Here is a 15,298-nt window from a genome sequence, read left to right on the forward strand (position 1 = left end):
AAACGTCACTTGTACTGAAAATTAGGGAAAAGCTTTGCTTTCTGATTTCTCGACATTATAAATCTTGGTGAAAAAGCTGAGAATTGGTAGAACAAAATTAAGTGTGAACGTACCGAAAGCGTCCAGTAAATTTTTACTACAATTACCGAACTAGATCTTCAGAAAAAAATCAAATATTGAACGTTCTGTGATTATTACAATCACAGAACGTTCAGCTGTTGACAGATCGGTTGAACATAAGCCTTTCTATTCCCGTTAAAAAGAGAACGCACCGAATTATTTCGTGAGGAAAAAAACATTTTGTACTGCAAAAACTAATTGGGGCTAGGTATTTCGCGAGGAAAACAAACCTTTGATTTGACTTTGCATCTGACAGTTGAGATGGAAACCATACTGAATTAATTCAGGATTCCGAATTAACCACAGGCTATAGAGTATTCTTATATGTTTGGAATTAACTTCCAAATGGTTCGACCAGACAATCCTTTTCCTTTGTCAAAGATGCTAAGACATGTGACTAAAATAAATATCAAATAAGCCCAAACAAGGGCTTCTTTACACATTAATAATCAATTAAATATCATTATGAAGTATTTAGTGTTGGACATTATATTGTTACATTGGAGAAGTTGAGCTGTATGTAGGGTAGACGAGCCCTTATTCATCTCATTAGTCGGGATGTCACACTATTTCGTTGATAACTCGACTTAGAGTGGCTAGATTGCACTTAAATAGGTATCATTATCTTTGCTTTGCTCCTAAGAAGTAGTGCAGTTAAAATTTTTACTCGAAAAATCTAAAATGCCCGCGCTAGAGCGAAGCGAAAAGTCGAGTACAACGTATCCTTATTCATCCTACCATTTGAGCTAATGCGTTGAATAAAGATAGCAGATACTGCTCTAACTAATGTGTTCAAATGGGTGGGATGAACAGAGGAGCTAAGATGAATTAGGGAGCAGTAACCCTATGTAATGAAGGAATTTTATTCTTTATTAAATGACGCAATTGCAAATCGAAAAGTGTCATCCAGGCTGTCTCGATCCGTTTATCTTTAATAACACACACTTTTTTTTATTCAAAACAACATAAATGCATACACAAGTATTAAACGATTTATCTACAACTATACATTCTAAAATAAATGCAATTTACAAATATCAACAAGACGAAGCTAAAAACATAACAATCTCAATCTTTCCACAATTTCAGATTCAGCTTCGGAATTTTGTCCGATCGGCACGATACAAGCGGATTGCTAGAACGATATTTGAAATCAAACATTTTGTCAAATATAATAGGTTGTTTGCTGCTTATTTTGGTTTGCTACAAGAAAATGAAAAAAGAAGTAGCTAGTAGCGAAGCCTACATATTAAGAAGACTGATATCTCTTTACTTCCCACCCCTTTACAAAGGAGAAGCGGCCGAGGTTACAGCGTCTCTATTAGAGGAAAGTAGGAAGCTTATTGTAAAAGTGTATATGTGTGTGCATCCCTATGGGAAGTACTACATTTACCCGCAAATGGCGTTGGTGTTACCGTCTCCAGATTCTGGACAGAGTTGTCAGTCTTCTTAATATGCAGTCTTCGATAGTAGGTACATGAACAACACTCTTTGTTGGCATAGAAATACTAGCAGTTTCTCCTGCTACTGGAAGTTGGAACAAACCCGATAATTCCTAACGACGCCGAATCTCTGAATAAAGACTCGACATCTCAATCTTTTGTTTGCCATTTTCTGTCAGTCATTCTAATGAACATCGAGACCTGTCGAAAGCATTCATATCGAGGAAGTTCTTATCGAACGAGGACCACTGACAGTTCTCGTGTTCAATTGGAATTATACTGACAGATGAATGGTAAACAAATGGTTGAGATGTTGAGTACCGGAGATTCAGCGTTTTTATTAATTCCGCAAACAGTCTCACCTGGTACCATGCGGCACGGCGAAAGCATCCGGGAGAACTTTGAAACTAGACGGATCGTTGGCATTTGCACAGAGTATTCCTGCAAGCGTCACCCGCTGCAACTGTTCCAGCTGCAGCTTGGTGAAGTGACCCGGATTCGATCGCAGACCGTTGCTGTAGAAATACCGATCGCCTCGCTTGAGCCGGGAAAACTGGTCGCTGATGATTTCGGCGAACGTTTTCCCAACGATGCCTCCCTGTACGGGGCTTTCAAGAATCCCTCCGACGTACAGATCTACGTCGTTCGGTGTGCTGTATAGTTGTTGTAGCTTTGGTCCTGCCTGAAAATAAAACGATCTCAACTTGGTAACGGGAGCTTCGCAAGGCTCATACTTACCAATGGGCCGAAATCTTTGAAGTCTTTTTTCATCCGACGTCCGCTCAGACGTAGATAATGATTATAAGGTTGCAAGGCGTGGTCTCGTCCACGCTGAATGTTTATAGAGGCAAGATCCGATCCGAACGGTTGTTGCTCCTTAGAGTTCAGAAACCACGTCAAACTGTGAGCAAATTTATCGTCCATCTTTTGCATCGGTTGTTGCAGCATCCCTTGGAATAGACCATCATAGAAGGGTGGATTACGCAGTGGCGACGGATTGAAGAAGGTTTTGTGGGTGTCTACGAATCCTTGTGGGAGCCTGAAACACACGTTCGTGAGGAGTCTAGAGAAAATCGTTGTACCGAGAACTTAATCGAGTATGTCATACAATAACATAATTTGCTATTTGAGTATATTAAAATAAGATTACTTGAGTTGCCCGGGAACTGTGGAATGACCGAAACGGAAGGCGGCAGCAGAAAACTCGCTCGTAATCGACGGATTTATCTTCGGGTTGTAGAAATTACTGTGCCCCTCGGAAGCAAACAGGTCAAACTGGTCAATGAAACCTGGCCCAACAACTTTCGGTAGATACTCGCTGTACACAATGTGCTGAATCTCAGCTGCCACAATTCGACGAGCTTCCTGAAAAATCATCTCATCATTCCAGTGAGGATTGATATTCTGCAAGGCTCGCGCGATACGATTATGTTCCCGTAGGAACAACGTTTGAACGGCAACCAATGTGACAATCTGATTCACTCGTTCGTCTCCTACTTTGAAACACATATCCGCGTCTCGTCTACAAGCTCCTGCTTTCGTTTCCAATGGTGGCAGTTCATTGGGCGATTGGCGATGCATCAAAGATTTCAGCCTACCTCCCTCGTGTGCTCTTAGACTGTTGGCCTCGGCAGCTGAGCTTCCGTAGATACCCGAACCGTCTATGAAATGTGTAACGGCAGATATCTGTCGGGCGTGACCAGCTTGACATCGTGACTTCGGTACGACGGCCGTTCTCACGAACTCCATACATTTCACACCAAACTGCGAGTAGAATGGATCGTTCGAAGCGACCGCAATCGGTAAGCAATCCGGATGTGATTCGATACCACTGTGAACACAACAAGCAACATCCTTAGCAGCCGGTTGACTTTTTGTGATGTCGTGCACCAGAAATTGACCGAACTGCATCATCAATACGTTATACCGCTTGTCCGGAACGTGCACATCGTCAAATAGTAGAGCGGATATTCGACGAGCACTCGGGAGAACGTTGCCGCCAGCGGTGGACATTTTCCGTGGCGATCCGACACGGTCTCCGTACGCTGGAGCTAGTACCCGTTCCATTGGGTATCCGGCAGAACCCCATAGACTCCGCCCGGGTTGGATATTGTTGCAGCGCCCATCGAACCGTCGGTAGCGCATGTGTTCATCTTTGCACCTCGGACCGATGATGCACCGTTTGGTGCGGGAGTGGGGTTGATTCGTTGTGTTTATGCTGAAATTTAAGAAATCAGTAAGACATATTAGGAACATCATCGACAAGTTATGTAGATTTAGCTTAATTACACGATGCAGGTGTGAAATTTGTCCAGAGAGATGTGTAGTGGAAAATAGTGGTTTGAATAGCTTTGTTCCAGTACACGGAAGTTGCTCCAGAGCAAACAGGGGCAAAAAATACTTGCTCCTTTTTACTCCGGTTTGCTACCAGATGAAGAAAACAGATTGGGTTTAAAGTCCATAGGCGACTTGGCCGGTTTGCACTGCTACAGCCCGAATACGTTGAGAAGCTTTTCAATGTAGTTTTCATAGGCTTAGCTTGAACATGATGAGTACCGCACTTCTCCCAGAGATGTTAATTCAAATTTAACTGAGTCCGTCACAAATTTTCGTAATTTCGGACTTATCAGTATAAAGTGCCTATTTTCACCATACTAAGCAGGGTGCCTCACTAATTCATTAATTTCTCGGCCTACAATCAAAAGAATGCGAAAAAATTGACATCAATAGCTTTGCTTCGTTGTTAAGAACCAATATAATAACACAAATGCGCTGAAAACAGTAAAATTCTGGTGTTTGAGCGCAACGAAAACTCGAATCGGGTGCCCCTATTGTTGCGCTACCATTTGACTCAATGCGTTGAACAAAGATGGCAGACACTGCTCTAACCAACGGCTTCAAATGGGTAGGGTGATAATAGAAACATGGTGAAAATGGACTCAACACCCTGCAATCAAAATATCGTCAACATACACCAACACAAATACTTTCATTTTATCGATATTTTTGATATACAAGCACGGATCTGCTTTTTTGAAACCGCTCTGTCTCAAAACTTCACCCAATCTTCTATTCCAGCATCGTGCTAACTGACGTAGTCCGTAGATGCTTAGCTCTAGATGACAAACAAGGGTTTCCTTCCTAGGAGCCAAGAATACTGGCGGTAGTCGCATGAACACTAGACCTCTCCACATTTTGAAAAAGTTTTGAAATATACATGGGTCAGCTCAAATTTTTGTTCTAGGTGTGAATTTAAGAACTTTCGCCAAAAATGGCCTCATTTGGACATGATTTAGAGGTGTCTCCAATCAAAAATCGTGTTTTTGCTATGTTTCCATAGGAAAATCACTTACACTCTGATTTGATAGGCCCTACATGCCCACATATAATCAAAGGTTGTTCCTTACACATATCTTAACGTGTTTTAACAGGTGAACATAGCTCTAATCGCAATAGAAAATTTGTTAACTGGATTTTTATATAGAGAAGAATACCAAAACCAAGAAAAAATACTACTAATTTTTTTTGGTTTTGATATACTTTTCTATTCGAAAATCCAGTTAACAAATTTTCTACTGCGATTAGAGCTATGTTCACCTGTTAAAACATGTTAAGATATGTGTAAGGAACAACCTTTGATGATATGTGGACGTGTAGGGCCTATCAAATCAGAGTGTAAGTGATTTTCCTATGGAAACATAGCAAAAACACGATTTTTGATTGGAGACGCCTCTAAATCATGTTCAAATTAAGCCATTTTTGGCGAAAGTTCTTAAATTCACACCTAGAACAAAAATTTGAGCTGACCCATGTATATTTCAAAACTTTTTCAAAATGTGGAGAGGTCTAATGAACACTTCTTCCTCAAGCGACCCGTTCAGGTAGGCAGGTTTGAATGCCTATTTCGAACCGACAGGTTTCTGTCCGTCCGATAGCGGAACCAGCTTTCATTTTTCGTTTCGACGCTATATAGGATTTTCTAGAGCCTTCTTATGATGACCTGGTCCTTCCACAGCACAAGCGGTGGCAGCATATTCAAGATCGCACAGATCTACAGCATATTCAAGATCGTAATCCTCAAAGTGCCGAGATCGTGCTCCTAGATTCGATTCCGATTGACGAACGCTAGAATTGGCAGACGCTTCAGTATCTTCGGCTTTGTTATAGTTTTCCGCGATTGAGTCTTCAAGCGCTTCCTCCGTGACCGAAATCAAGTTCTTGGTCAATCCAGGCACGAACCCTTTGTTTACATCGATTTTTATTGTTTCACCGGCTCCGTCCGCATCATACCTTGCCCCACATTCTTCTCCTAGGATCTGTGTCTTCTTACCATCTGCCATCGTGATGTAACCTCCAGAGTATTCTTTCAACGACTTAAAAAATGATCTGTCATAGGACATGTATGCGCTGGCATCACTGTCGATTATCTTCTCTGACGGTGAAAGCAACACCTCATGAGTCTCTATGAACAGCTTTAGCCTTATCGGATCCATCACTGTCGGCTTTAGCAGAATCTTTGTCCTTCTTATGTGTTGCGAGGAATTTGCGGCAAATTTGCTTGATACGACCTTTCTTGTTCCAGAAGTGGCAGGTTCGAGAATCAGTAACTTCCTTCTGCAGATCGCATTACCTATTTGATCTTGGCAGATTTATCGCCTTTTCTCTCCAGATGCCGATTATCCGCGTCCACGAGCTTCGATTTAATAACTTCAAAAGATAAGTCGTCATCTGACAGACTGTCTAGCGCAGTCACTAGATAATCGTACGAAGTTGGGAGACTCTGAAGCAACATCGAAATCTTGGTATCTTTATCCAAGGTCGTACCAGCAGCATTTAGACGATCGAACAACTCGTCAAAATCATGCAAATGTTTTTCGATGTCACCCTTTTTTGCTAAATCAGAAGAGCACAACTTCTTCAAAAACGGCACTCGAACCGAAAGGGTTGTCCTTTGGTGATAACTTTTCACAGCACTTTATGTATCACATGCAAAACACTGTTTTTCACTAGCGACAACTAACTTGTCTTCAAGTAGCAAAATTATCGTCGGTTGTACTTTTCTGTCGTCACTTCTTCACTCTACGGTTCGGTTAGCTTCTTCTGGTAATTATCTCAGAGTAAATCGTCAAAATATTCAATTCGCCTGACAATTTTCGTCCGCCTTTTTTGACTGGGAGGCTGTATTTAGCGTTTTAGGCGTTTTGAGCTTGGCGGCCTCAGCCCGAGGGATTGCCCTTCCTATGATGATTCTCAGGGATAGACCGTTTCAACATCAAATTATGGTCTTGTCAAATTTTGGTCTTGTCAAACTGCAAATGACGTGAAAACCCAAGATGATACCAGATAAGGTATAGGCATACGTAAAGCGAGAGTTTTGTTTTTACAATTGGCAACATCTACATTGCGTAAATACTGCTTTTTTCGGGCCCATATTATTGGCTCGAATCAAAACTCGTCGAAATGTCAATTGACGATAGGTTCATCCGGAGTGTTTATTTGTGTTTACCTTTTGCTAGCGTTGCCAATTTTATTTTGTGTCCAGCACCCAATGTGGCTACGCCACATCGCTTTTGCGCGTGCTGTCCGACTTCGCTACCGCTCAGTCGGACTTAAACTAGGAATAGCCCCTATGTTTGAGTAAGCCGGGCAAACGAGTGGATCACAGGTTCGCTTGCTTCCGACGGCGGGTCGGTGGCCACCTCGCCCGGGCCTCTGTTATGCGGCTAAGCCGCATCGAAATGGTACCCCTTAAACATTCTAACTTGAATCGGTTGTGTCACCGGAGCCGGAATGCGAATTAGATCCAGCCAGCATTCCGGCTGAGTTAAACTGGGAAGTTTAGTAAAATTTAATCTGGAAATAAAATTTTTTTGGCAACGCTCCAGCACCCCGTTGATTTCACCACCTGGGCGCCAGGTTGACGATATGAAATGAACTTTGTTTACTTTCGACAAGTTTTGATTCGAGCCAACAACATCCAGCCATTTTATTTTGTGTCCACCACCCAATGTGGCTACGCCACATCGCTTTTGCGAGTGCTGTTCGACTTCGCTACCGCTCAGTCGGACTTAAACTAGGGATAGCCCCTATGTTTGAGTAAGCCGGGCAAACGAGTGGATCACAGGTTCGCTTGCTTCCGACGGCGGGTCGGTGGCCACCTCGCCCGGCGGATCCTCAGCGGCTTTGCGCCGCTTCAGTTCCTAGGCCTCGGTTATGCGGCTAAGCCGCATCGAAATGGTACCCCTTAAACATTCTAACTTGAATCGGTTGTGTCACCGGAGCCGGAATACGAATTAGAACCAGCCAGCATTCCGGTTGAGTTAAACTGGGAAGTTTAGTAAAATTTAATCTGGAAATAAATTTTTTTTGGCAACGCTCCAGCACCCCGTTGATTTCACCACCTGCGCGCCAGGTTGACGATATGAAATGAACTTTGTTTACTTTCAACAAGTTTTGATTCGAGCCAACAACATCCAGCCCTATGAACACTCCGGATGAACCTTTCGTCAATTGACATTTCGACGAGTTTTGATTCGAGCCAATAATATGGGCCCCGACATGGGGTTTGAATGTGACTCAGTTTCGCTTCAAGCAAAAACGACTTAAGTGGCAACTACTGGATTCCAATTAGAATCGCTTGTGTCACTGGAGCCGGCATATATTAACTAGAACCAGCCAGTATTCCGGCTTATTTTCCGGCTGAACTTACCTGGGTAGGTGCTGGCGATAGTTTTGAACTTTTTGCGAGTTCGTTACCCTTTCCGCGTTCTGTGTTCGGCGTGAGGTCGTCGTCGTTTATGTATTTTTAATATTTGTACTATATGTGAGCAGGTATATTTATAAAACATATCCCACTAACCGACAGACTAAACTTGTCTGACGCGTCGGACCCTACACGAAACAAGAATATTGTCAGTAAAAATATTGACGAGACTAGTTCAATACGTCAGTGACTGATTATCCTATTTCACGTCTCTGGCATAAATATTTTGAAGATTCCCTCAACCCATCAATACATTTATCAATAAATGGTTTATTGCGAATATTTCATCTCGTGTAGATTCCGCTTAAGCGAAACCTACACGAGCAGAAATATTAACAATAAACCAATCATTGATCAATATATTAAAGGTGCGGGTTAAAATATTGATACCATAGATTTTAAATTGGAAGTAGTCCGTCAATAAAACCTGACAGCTACAAAAATACAAATAATAATATTGCTTGTGGCACTAAAAACTGGATTCGAAACGCACTGCGCACTTAAGCTTTCTTCTAATAAATTCTTCTCATAGACTAGTTAGTTCGATTGGCTTGTCTACGAGAGTGCCATCTCTATCATTTGAAATACGTGTTTTGACAGCTCGAAATTTTCAGTAGCAGTTTGATCATTCGCACTTCGAAAGTGCGGAGTCCATGTTAGTGGGCAGTGTGCAATATGTTAACCATTTTCCATGCTGGTTTCACCGCAGATATATGCTAATTCATGCGATTACAAAACAACACGGTTCTCACAACGTAAATAAAATAATCCACGTGTAGCCAGACCAATGCGAGATGCGATTCCGCCTAACTTGTTTATCTTCTAATGTTTCCCTACTGACCAAAATGGATCAAAGCTACGCTGAAGCAGCATGAGTCGGGCAGTTGGCATGCTGAAAAACTAAACGGGAAATCTGGTTGGGTGGTTAGTTTTCCTTCCTTCGCGTGTTCTATGTTTAAACCATAGGGAAGACTGCATATCAAGAAGACTGACAACTCTGTCCAGAATCTGGAGACAGTAACAGCAACGCCACTTGCGGGTAAAGGTGGTACTTCTCATAGTGATGCACACACATACATTTTTACATTAAGCTTCTTACCTTCCTCCAATAGAGGCGATGTAACCTCCGTCGCTTCTCGTTTACATGGGGGAAGGAAAGAGATATCAGTCTTCCTAATATGTAGTCTTCGACCATAGTGAGTTTGAAAAGTAGGTGCAGAGCACTAGATTAGGATTGTCACTGGCAACGGTGGTAGGAAACTACACTGCTATTATGGAGAAACATTTGGGTAAAAACTATTATTTTTTCTCCAGTAATGAGAAAATTGTAAATAATCTTTGAGCGTGAGTGTGAAGTGTACAAAACCTACAACTAAATTGGTTGTGGAATTTACGTTTCGATCTCGTTTCATCAGAATCCGATATTAACTTAGTAATAGGACTAAGCTAGTGCCGGATTGGCGCTAGCTCCAAAAACGTCAAGCGTGGAACTAGCGTCAATCTGGCGCTAGGTTAGTCCTGTCATTTAGTTAGTGTTGGATTCTGATGAGGCGAAGTCGAAACGCAAATTCCATAACTAATTCAGTATTATGTTGTGGGTATTTCACGCGCAAAGATGGTTTTAAACAATTTTTCCTTAATGGAGAAAAAATAGTTTTTACCTAAATTATTCTCCACTATGGATAAATATAGCATATAGTAGAATGATTTTTAATTGATTTTCTACGGAAATGTAAACACGTCCTCATTTTGCACTATCGCTCTTCCTTGACAGATGAATTTTACCACATGGGATAGCATATTTGAGGGAAGGAGGTAGTGATCGCAATAATTCAATTTAGTAAAATAATTTTTATTTGACATTTGCGACATAAAATGTTCGACTGCGTATCGTTAACGTCCCCTTCAGTGCAAAAAACCAAAACCAGCATATGGCCTAATGACCCAATTGCGTTCACACTCAGTAGGCCATCTGGCGGAAAATATCGAATTACATTTATGCTAATTTCGTTTTTATATCAGAGTTGCTCTAGGTTCGCTCGAAACTGTCATTTTTATATGGAATTTGTAAACATTAGGGCGAACCTAGAGCGCCTCGAATCTAAAACCGAAATCAGCATTAAATGAACCGTTTTTGTTTACTCAACTCAAACGATCGCTATAGAAATCTTTTATTTGTGCTCTCACTATCCGTCATTCAAAATTCGTGGCACAATTTCATTAGCTTCCGTGATTTTCGAATAAAATTTGGCTTCAATCGAAAATCCTCAACTCGTAAATTATACAGCTTAATATTATTAGCTAATGCAATCATCGAACATACATTATACCCCAAGCTAATCCTAACAACGTTTTAATCGACAATCGATTACCAGAACAATAAAAATCTTCGGTTTAATTACCCGTATAACTGGTCGTAATCCGCAAACGCTCTCCGGTGCACTTTCCGACCACAGCCAGTGGTGGCATCACTATTTTCGCTTGGAGGCAATCGTTCAAATTCCGCCGTTTCCCCACCAGCCATCGCCGTCGCCCGTTGCGGCCGCCGTCGATGGCAGTCTGCTAGCACTTCTGCGGAGTCGGCGATGGCACCCGTCTGGCAACAGATGCCCTCGAACTTGGTACTAAACCGACAGCGTTGTTGATACGTTCGATCGAAAACTGGCGTCACTGATGGGTCGGTTTCGTGCGGCAAATCGGCCCAATCGCGGATCGCCCTCGTACATCTAAGCGGATGTACACACGTGCTGTTGGCGGGACATGGCCGATCTGTGGTTTCGAGATGGACGAGAACAGAAAACAAATATTGACATTCGGAATGGTGAAAGCAGTATTTAGTTCGCTGGTTTGTGGAAAATTTCACTCTATTCGGTCCTTGGCGTACGTTTCAGGGAGAAATTTGATTTTGTGTAAAAGCATAATAAATCATGACATATGACACTGCACTGACGCTCATTAGGGATTATTGTCTACCTTGTTTACAGAGTGTTGCGTTGCTGAAAAAGAAATCCCCAAAGCGTAATGCACTATTAAAGTTGATGCGTAATTTTTGTCCACGAAAACAAGAATTCCTTTTGAAGGGGAAATCACACTGAACTGGTTTGATATTTATTGCCGCATGTAGAGCTGCTAACATATATTTACTTAACAATATTACAGATTGCATATTTATACAGACCATCAACAAGTGCCTGAACACCAATTACTAGTATCAACATCAGCATCATTCGCTTTTGATCTCTTAATTTCATTATTTTATGGTAATTTAACGAGATGCACAACAAAGAAAACACAATCAATTAACCGTTATCACGCTGCACGCACTTCACATGTACGTTGTAAGGAAAGAAGAAATATGCCGATAGCACGGTCCTTGAGTGCTCTATTGGTTTCATGATAGCTACAGGTAGAAAGATAGAGATGTGTAATCGGATATGTGCTGACACACAAACACTACTGTCGATGGCGTTACTAATCAGGGCCTTCAAGAGTGTGTTAAGCCGTATACAGTTTTAGGGCTACTGTATACCTCGGCAATTTGATCAAGCAATTCGGACCGAGATTTTGTGCCGGATTTTGATCACGAAAAATTTTCCGCCAAAACCTTCCCAAACTGTTAAAATAAAATTTCTGATGCTAAAAACCACCAACTGTTTCAGAAAGGATTTTTAAACGTTACAGAAACATCAATTTTTAATGTCGGAAACAACTCTTGTAGAACTGTTATCTGCTGGATTTTTTGTGCGTAGATTTGTTGAAATTTCGTGACATTTTCCGCTTTTGACTTTACACTTCGGGAATTATGATATTTTGTGTAAACTTTTTTTTCCGTCACGGAAAATCAAAAACCCAAATTATTTTTGGAAATTTGTGCTGTTTTTTTAAGTACTTTTAAGATCTGTCAGAAGTTTGGAGATTTTGGCGGACAATTTTTCGTGATCAAAGTCCGGCACAAAATCCCGGCTTGAATTCCGTAGTCAAATCCCCGCACTTACGACAATCCACTAGATTTACTGAAATTATAACATCCATAAATTATCCATACGAATATTTAAAACATCTGTTCAATTATCGACTAACTTAAACTCGGTTTCATTTACAATTATAGGTATTAATTACTAAAGGTCGTTGCGAGGTCAATTTTTTTATTCAAAATTATTTAATGTGTTCAAAAAATGTCGAATCATCAATTTGTTAGCGAATTTAACGGAGGTTCTACAACAGAGAACAGACATATAAGCGAGAACAAACTTTACCGAAAAACCTGTGTAAACATTTAAATAAAAATACGTTGAAAATCATCATAGTATACAGGTTCGCATGCGTGAGTCACAATTGTATCCAAGTTCGCACACAAGTCCCGTATAGCGATTGCTGGCCGATCGAAGCGCTAGCCAGTGGTAAGCTGCTACTTTCTGTTGTCATTTCAAAGCGACAGTTTTATTTCTTACACAAGTTGAAAACTTTACTTGTATGTCAGTTCCCAGTGGTTCTACTGTTCAGTTCATAAAAAAAACATCGGTCAAAATCAGAGAGCAAAGTTAAAAATTCAAATTCATTGAATGAAAATTGATCATATTCAGCCGCATTCATTTTCAATATTCAGTGGCGCAACTGAAAACGTCAAACGAACAAACTGCTCATTCATTCAATGCAGATTTTCATTCATATCTGAATATTGCACGAAGCGAACGTGCAGCAACGAATCAAACGTATCAAAGTAGGTCGTGGCACAATGTAAACAATGATAATTATTATTCTATATGCTTTTCCAACATTTGAAAACATTTACCTAGATAATAAGCGAAATGAATATTTTTTTTCTATTCACCACGAGCCGCATCAGGTTCATTCTCAGCCGTCAAAAACAGCTTCGATTATTTTTAACTCTGCCAGGGAGAGATATGCGGAGAATAAGTAGACATAATGGCAACCTTGAATTTTACAGATAATTGTATTGTTTAACCTCACTTTTCTGACAGTTCGGAGAGCTTGTTTACTTGGACTTAGATTTGATTCCACCCAGTACAAGAATCATTAAACAGGCTCACTAAACTGTTATTTTTTCGCGTATTTTTATTCTGTTGACGACATCTTGCAATGTTCCATTGTTAAAATCTAGCAGGGTTCCCAAAAAGGTCAATTGGCTCGGCTCAAGAATTTGACGACGGTGCCGGTGATTGAGTGGTATGTGTGACCGCCACTCATCACAGTTGGTCTAGGTTCAATCCCAGACCGAGGTCGCTGAAATTTTTTAAGGAGAAAAAATCTTTGGTCAAGACTTTCTTCGGAAGTAAATCCGTAGGACCCAGGTCCATGAGTTGATGGGTCGATATCTAGGGACCTCTCTAACGTCGGTGTTTGGCCCCATAGCGGGAATAGGCCGACAGAGAATAATTAGAACAAGAAGAATTTGACAGTGTTACTGGTTCAAGCCGGAGTCTCCGCATATCTCTCACTGGAGGATGACTAAGGGCCGATTTCTTCACCCTCGCTTAGCGCTTAAGCCGTACTGGTGAACCTGGTTTAAAAGTTAAGCGAGGGTGAAGAAATCGGCCCTAAGCGGATTGATATTTTTGGGAGCCCTGCTAGGTTTTAACAATGGATTGGAAGATTGTCACTTTGTCTGCATTTCTCTCCGCATATCTCTCCCTGGAGAAACGCTAGTTTATCTCGGGATAGGCAATAACTAGCCAAAACTTGCTCGCACAGTTTCGCTGCACGGATTTTGGAACCTTTGGCTTTGTTTTAGCATCCTGTTGGCATAAGAAGTAAAATACGCTGTGTTATTGCCTATCCCGAGATAAACTAGCGTTTCGTCGATTTGTTGCTATATGTGACACAAATGTGTGCGAACGAAACAAAAATAAACGTCAAACCGTTTTTCGCTTGCACTAATGCAAAGTGAACATGCGCGTAATTCGGCGCACGGTTCCCTAGTAACAATTAAGGTTTTATGGCACTCTTTCTTAAAACTTAGAATACACTTGTAGTGCACTATAAAACTAGAAATGCTACTTGGGTTTGGTGGCGCATGGCTGAAATGTCTCGATGTGGATTTTAGAAAAGATTCGCAATACATAGGGGTACTTCTCGAGCCCCTGCTCGACCATAATAACATGTGCTGCGCTCTTCTTTATTTATTGTTGCTGATCAGCTGTTCATTGGTTTTCTAAAGAACAGCTGATCTAAGACGTTACAGATGGACACTTTTTTTTCTATGTATGAGTGCGGCTGTCATTCTTCTTTGATAAAACCGATAAAACAGGATATGAAGAAGAAATACATGAGCAAATGACGTAGTGGGCTTTTCTGCTGCAATAAATTTTGTTCCAGTTCCGTTAAAAAATTATTTTTTATCGGTAGTTTCGCGAAAAAAGGGTTTATGTTTACTTTCAGAGATCCGGGCAACATGTTTAATTTTACAAACTGTAAAAAAACTGATACTGAACACTGCGAGCTGTCAAACCACACACATTTGAAGTGATAGAGATGGTGTTCTCATAGATAGACAACTTGAACTATAATTAACCAAAGATGATGCTATTTAAATCATTGTCTTTGGAACTAACCAGTCTATACAGTACTTTCCAATCTAAGACAAAACGTGACAATAGGGGGGGGCGTTTTTGTTCCAATTTTACGTCAGATTCCAGCTCCTGATTGGTTGATTCTGACTTTTTGCACCGTACGCAATGTTACTGCAGGGATAGCGAAATGATGTGTGGCGGTGTTGCTATATTTATAAGAAAAGATTGTCATTACTTTTAACAAATAAAATTATTATCGTTCAAAAAGTAAAAATTACTAAATTGAATTAAAATTGTGCGGCGAAGTGAAACCAGTATTTATCATGCATTTACCGTATACGTGGTTGATTAATTTTAACAGAAATATGACAGAAACCACACCATAATCTAAAATTATTCAGAAAATGGCTTCATCAAACCTTACTAAACACCCATGACATGGA

The 15,298-nt window shown here is 40.9% G+C and overlaps 1 protein-coding gene across 3 annotated transcripts; it reads right to left on the reverse strand.

Annotated features, from left to right (window-relative positions):
• Positions 1-1,046: 1,046 nt before the first annotated feature.
• Positions 1,047-11,715, reverse strand: LOC131677062 (chorion peroxidase-like). 3 transcript variants are annotated; one of them, XM_058956603.1, is made up of 6 exons: positions 11,299-11,476; positions 10,728-11,094; positions 2,713-3,780; positions 2,301-2,625; positions 1,925-2,244; positions 1,047-1,255 (listed from the first exon to the last, which is right to left on the reverse strand). In XM_058956603.1, the coding sequence occupies exons 1-6, from the start codon at positions 11,459-11,461 to the stop codon at positions 1,189-1,191; spliced, it is 2,310 nt and encodes a 769-aa protein (XP_058812586.1). In that variant the 5' UTR covers positions 11,462-11,476; the 3' UTR covers positions 1,047-1,188. The 3 variants fall into 3 exon arrangements, with proteins under 3 accessions (XP_058812586.1, XP_058812588.1, XP_058812587.1); XM_058956605.1 differs by lacking the exon at positions 11,299-11,476 and adding an exon at positions 11,504-11,715 and having other exon boundaries at positions 1,050-1,255; XM_058956604.1 differs by having other exon boundaries at positions 1,052-1,255; positions 2,301-2,601.
• Between the last annotated feature and the right edge of the window lie 3,583 nt (positions 11,716-15,298).

This window comes from Topomyia yanbarensis, chromosome 1 (genome assembly GCF_030247195.1).
Source record: "Topomyia yanbarensis strain Yona2022 chromosome 1, ASM3024719v1, whole genome shotgun sequence".
Taxonomy (NCBI): Eukaryota; Metazoa; Arthropoda; class Insecta; order Diptera; family Culicidae; genus Topomyia; species Topomyia yanbarensis.

What these genes read in the sequence shown, in the direction of transcription:
- LOC131677062 (XM_058956603.1), bottom strand. Translation starts at nt 11,461, where the DNA reads ATGTTAGCAGCTCTACATGCGGCAATAAATATCAAACCAGTTCAGTGT. An exon ending in GATTACGACCAGTTATACGG is followed by an intron (nt 3,781 to 10,727) that starts GTAATTAAACCG and finishes CTTAAATTTCAG; the next exon opens with CATAAACACAACGAATCAAC. An exon ending in TCAAAGATTTCGGCCCATTG is followed by an intron (nt 2,245 to 2,300) that starts GTAAGTATGAGC and finishes TTTTATTTTCAG; the next exon opens with GCAGGACCAAAGCTACAACA.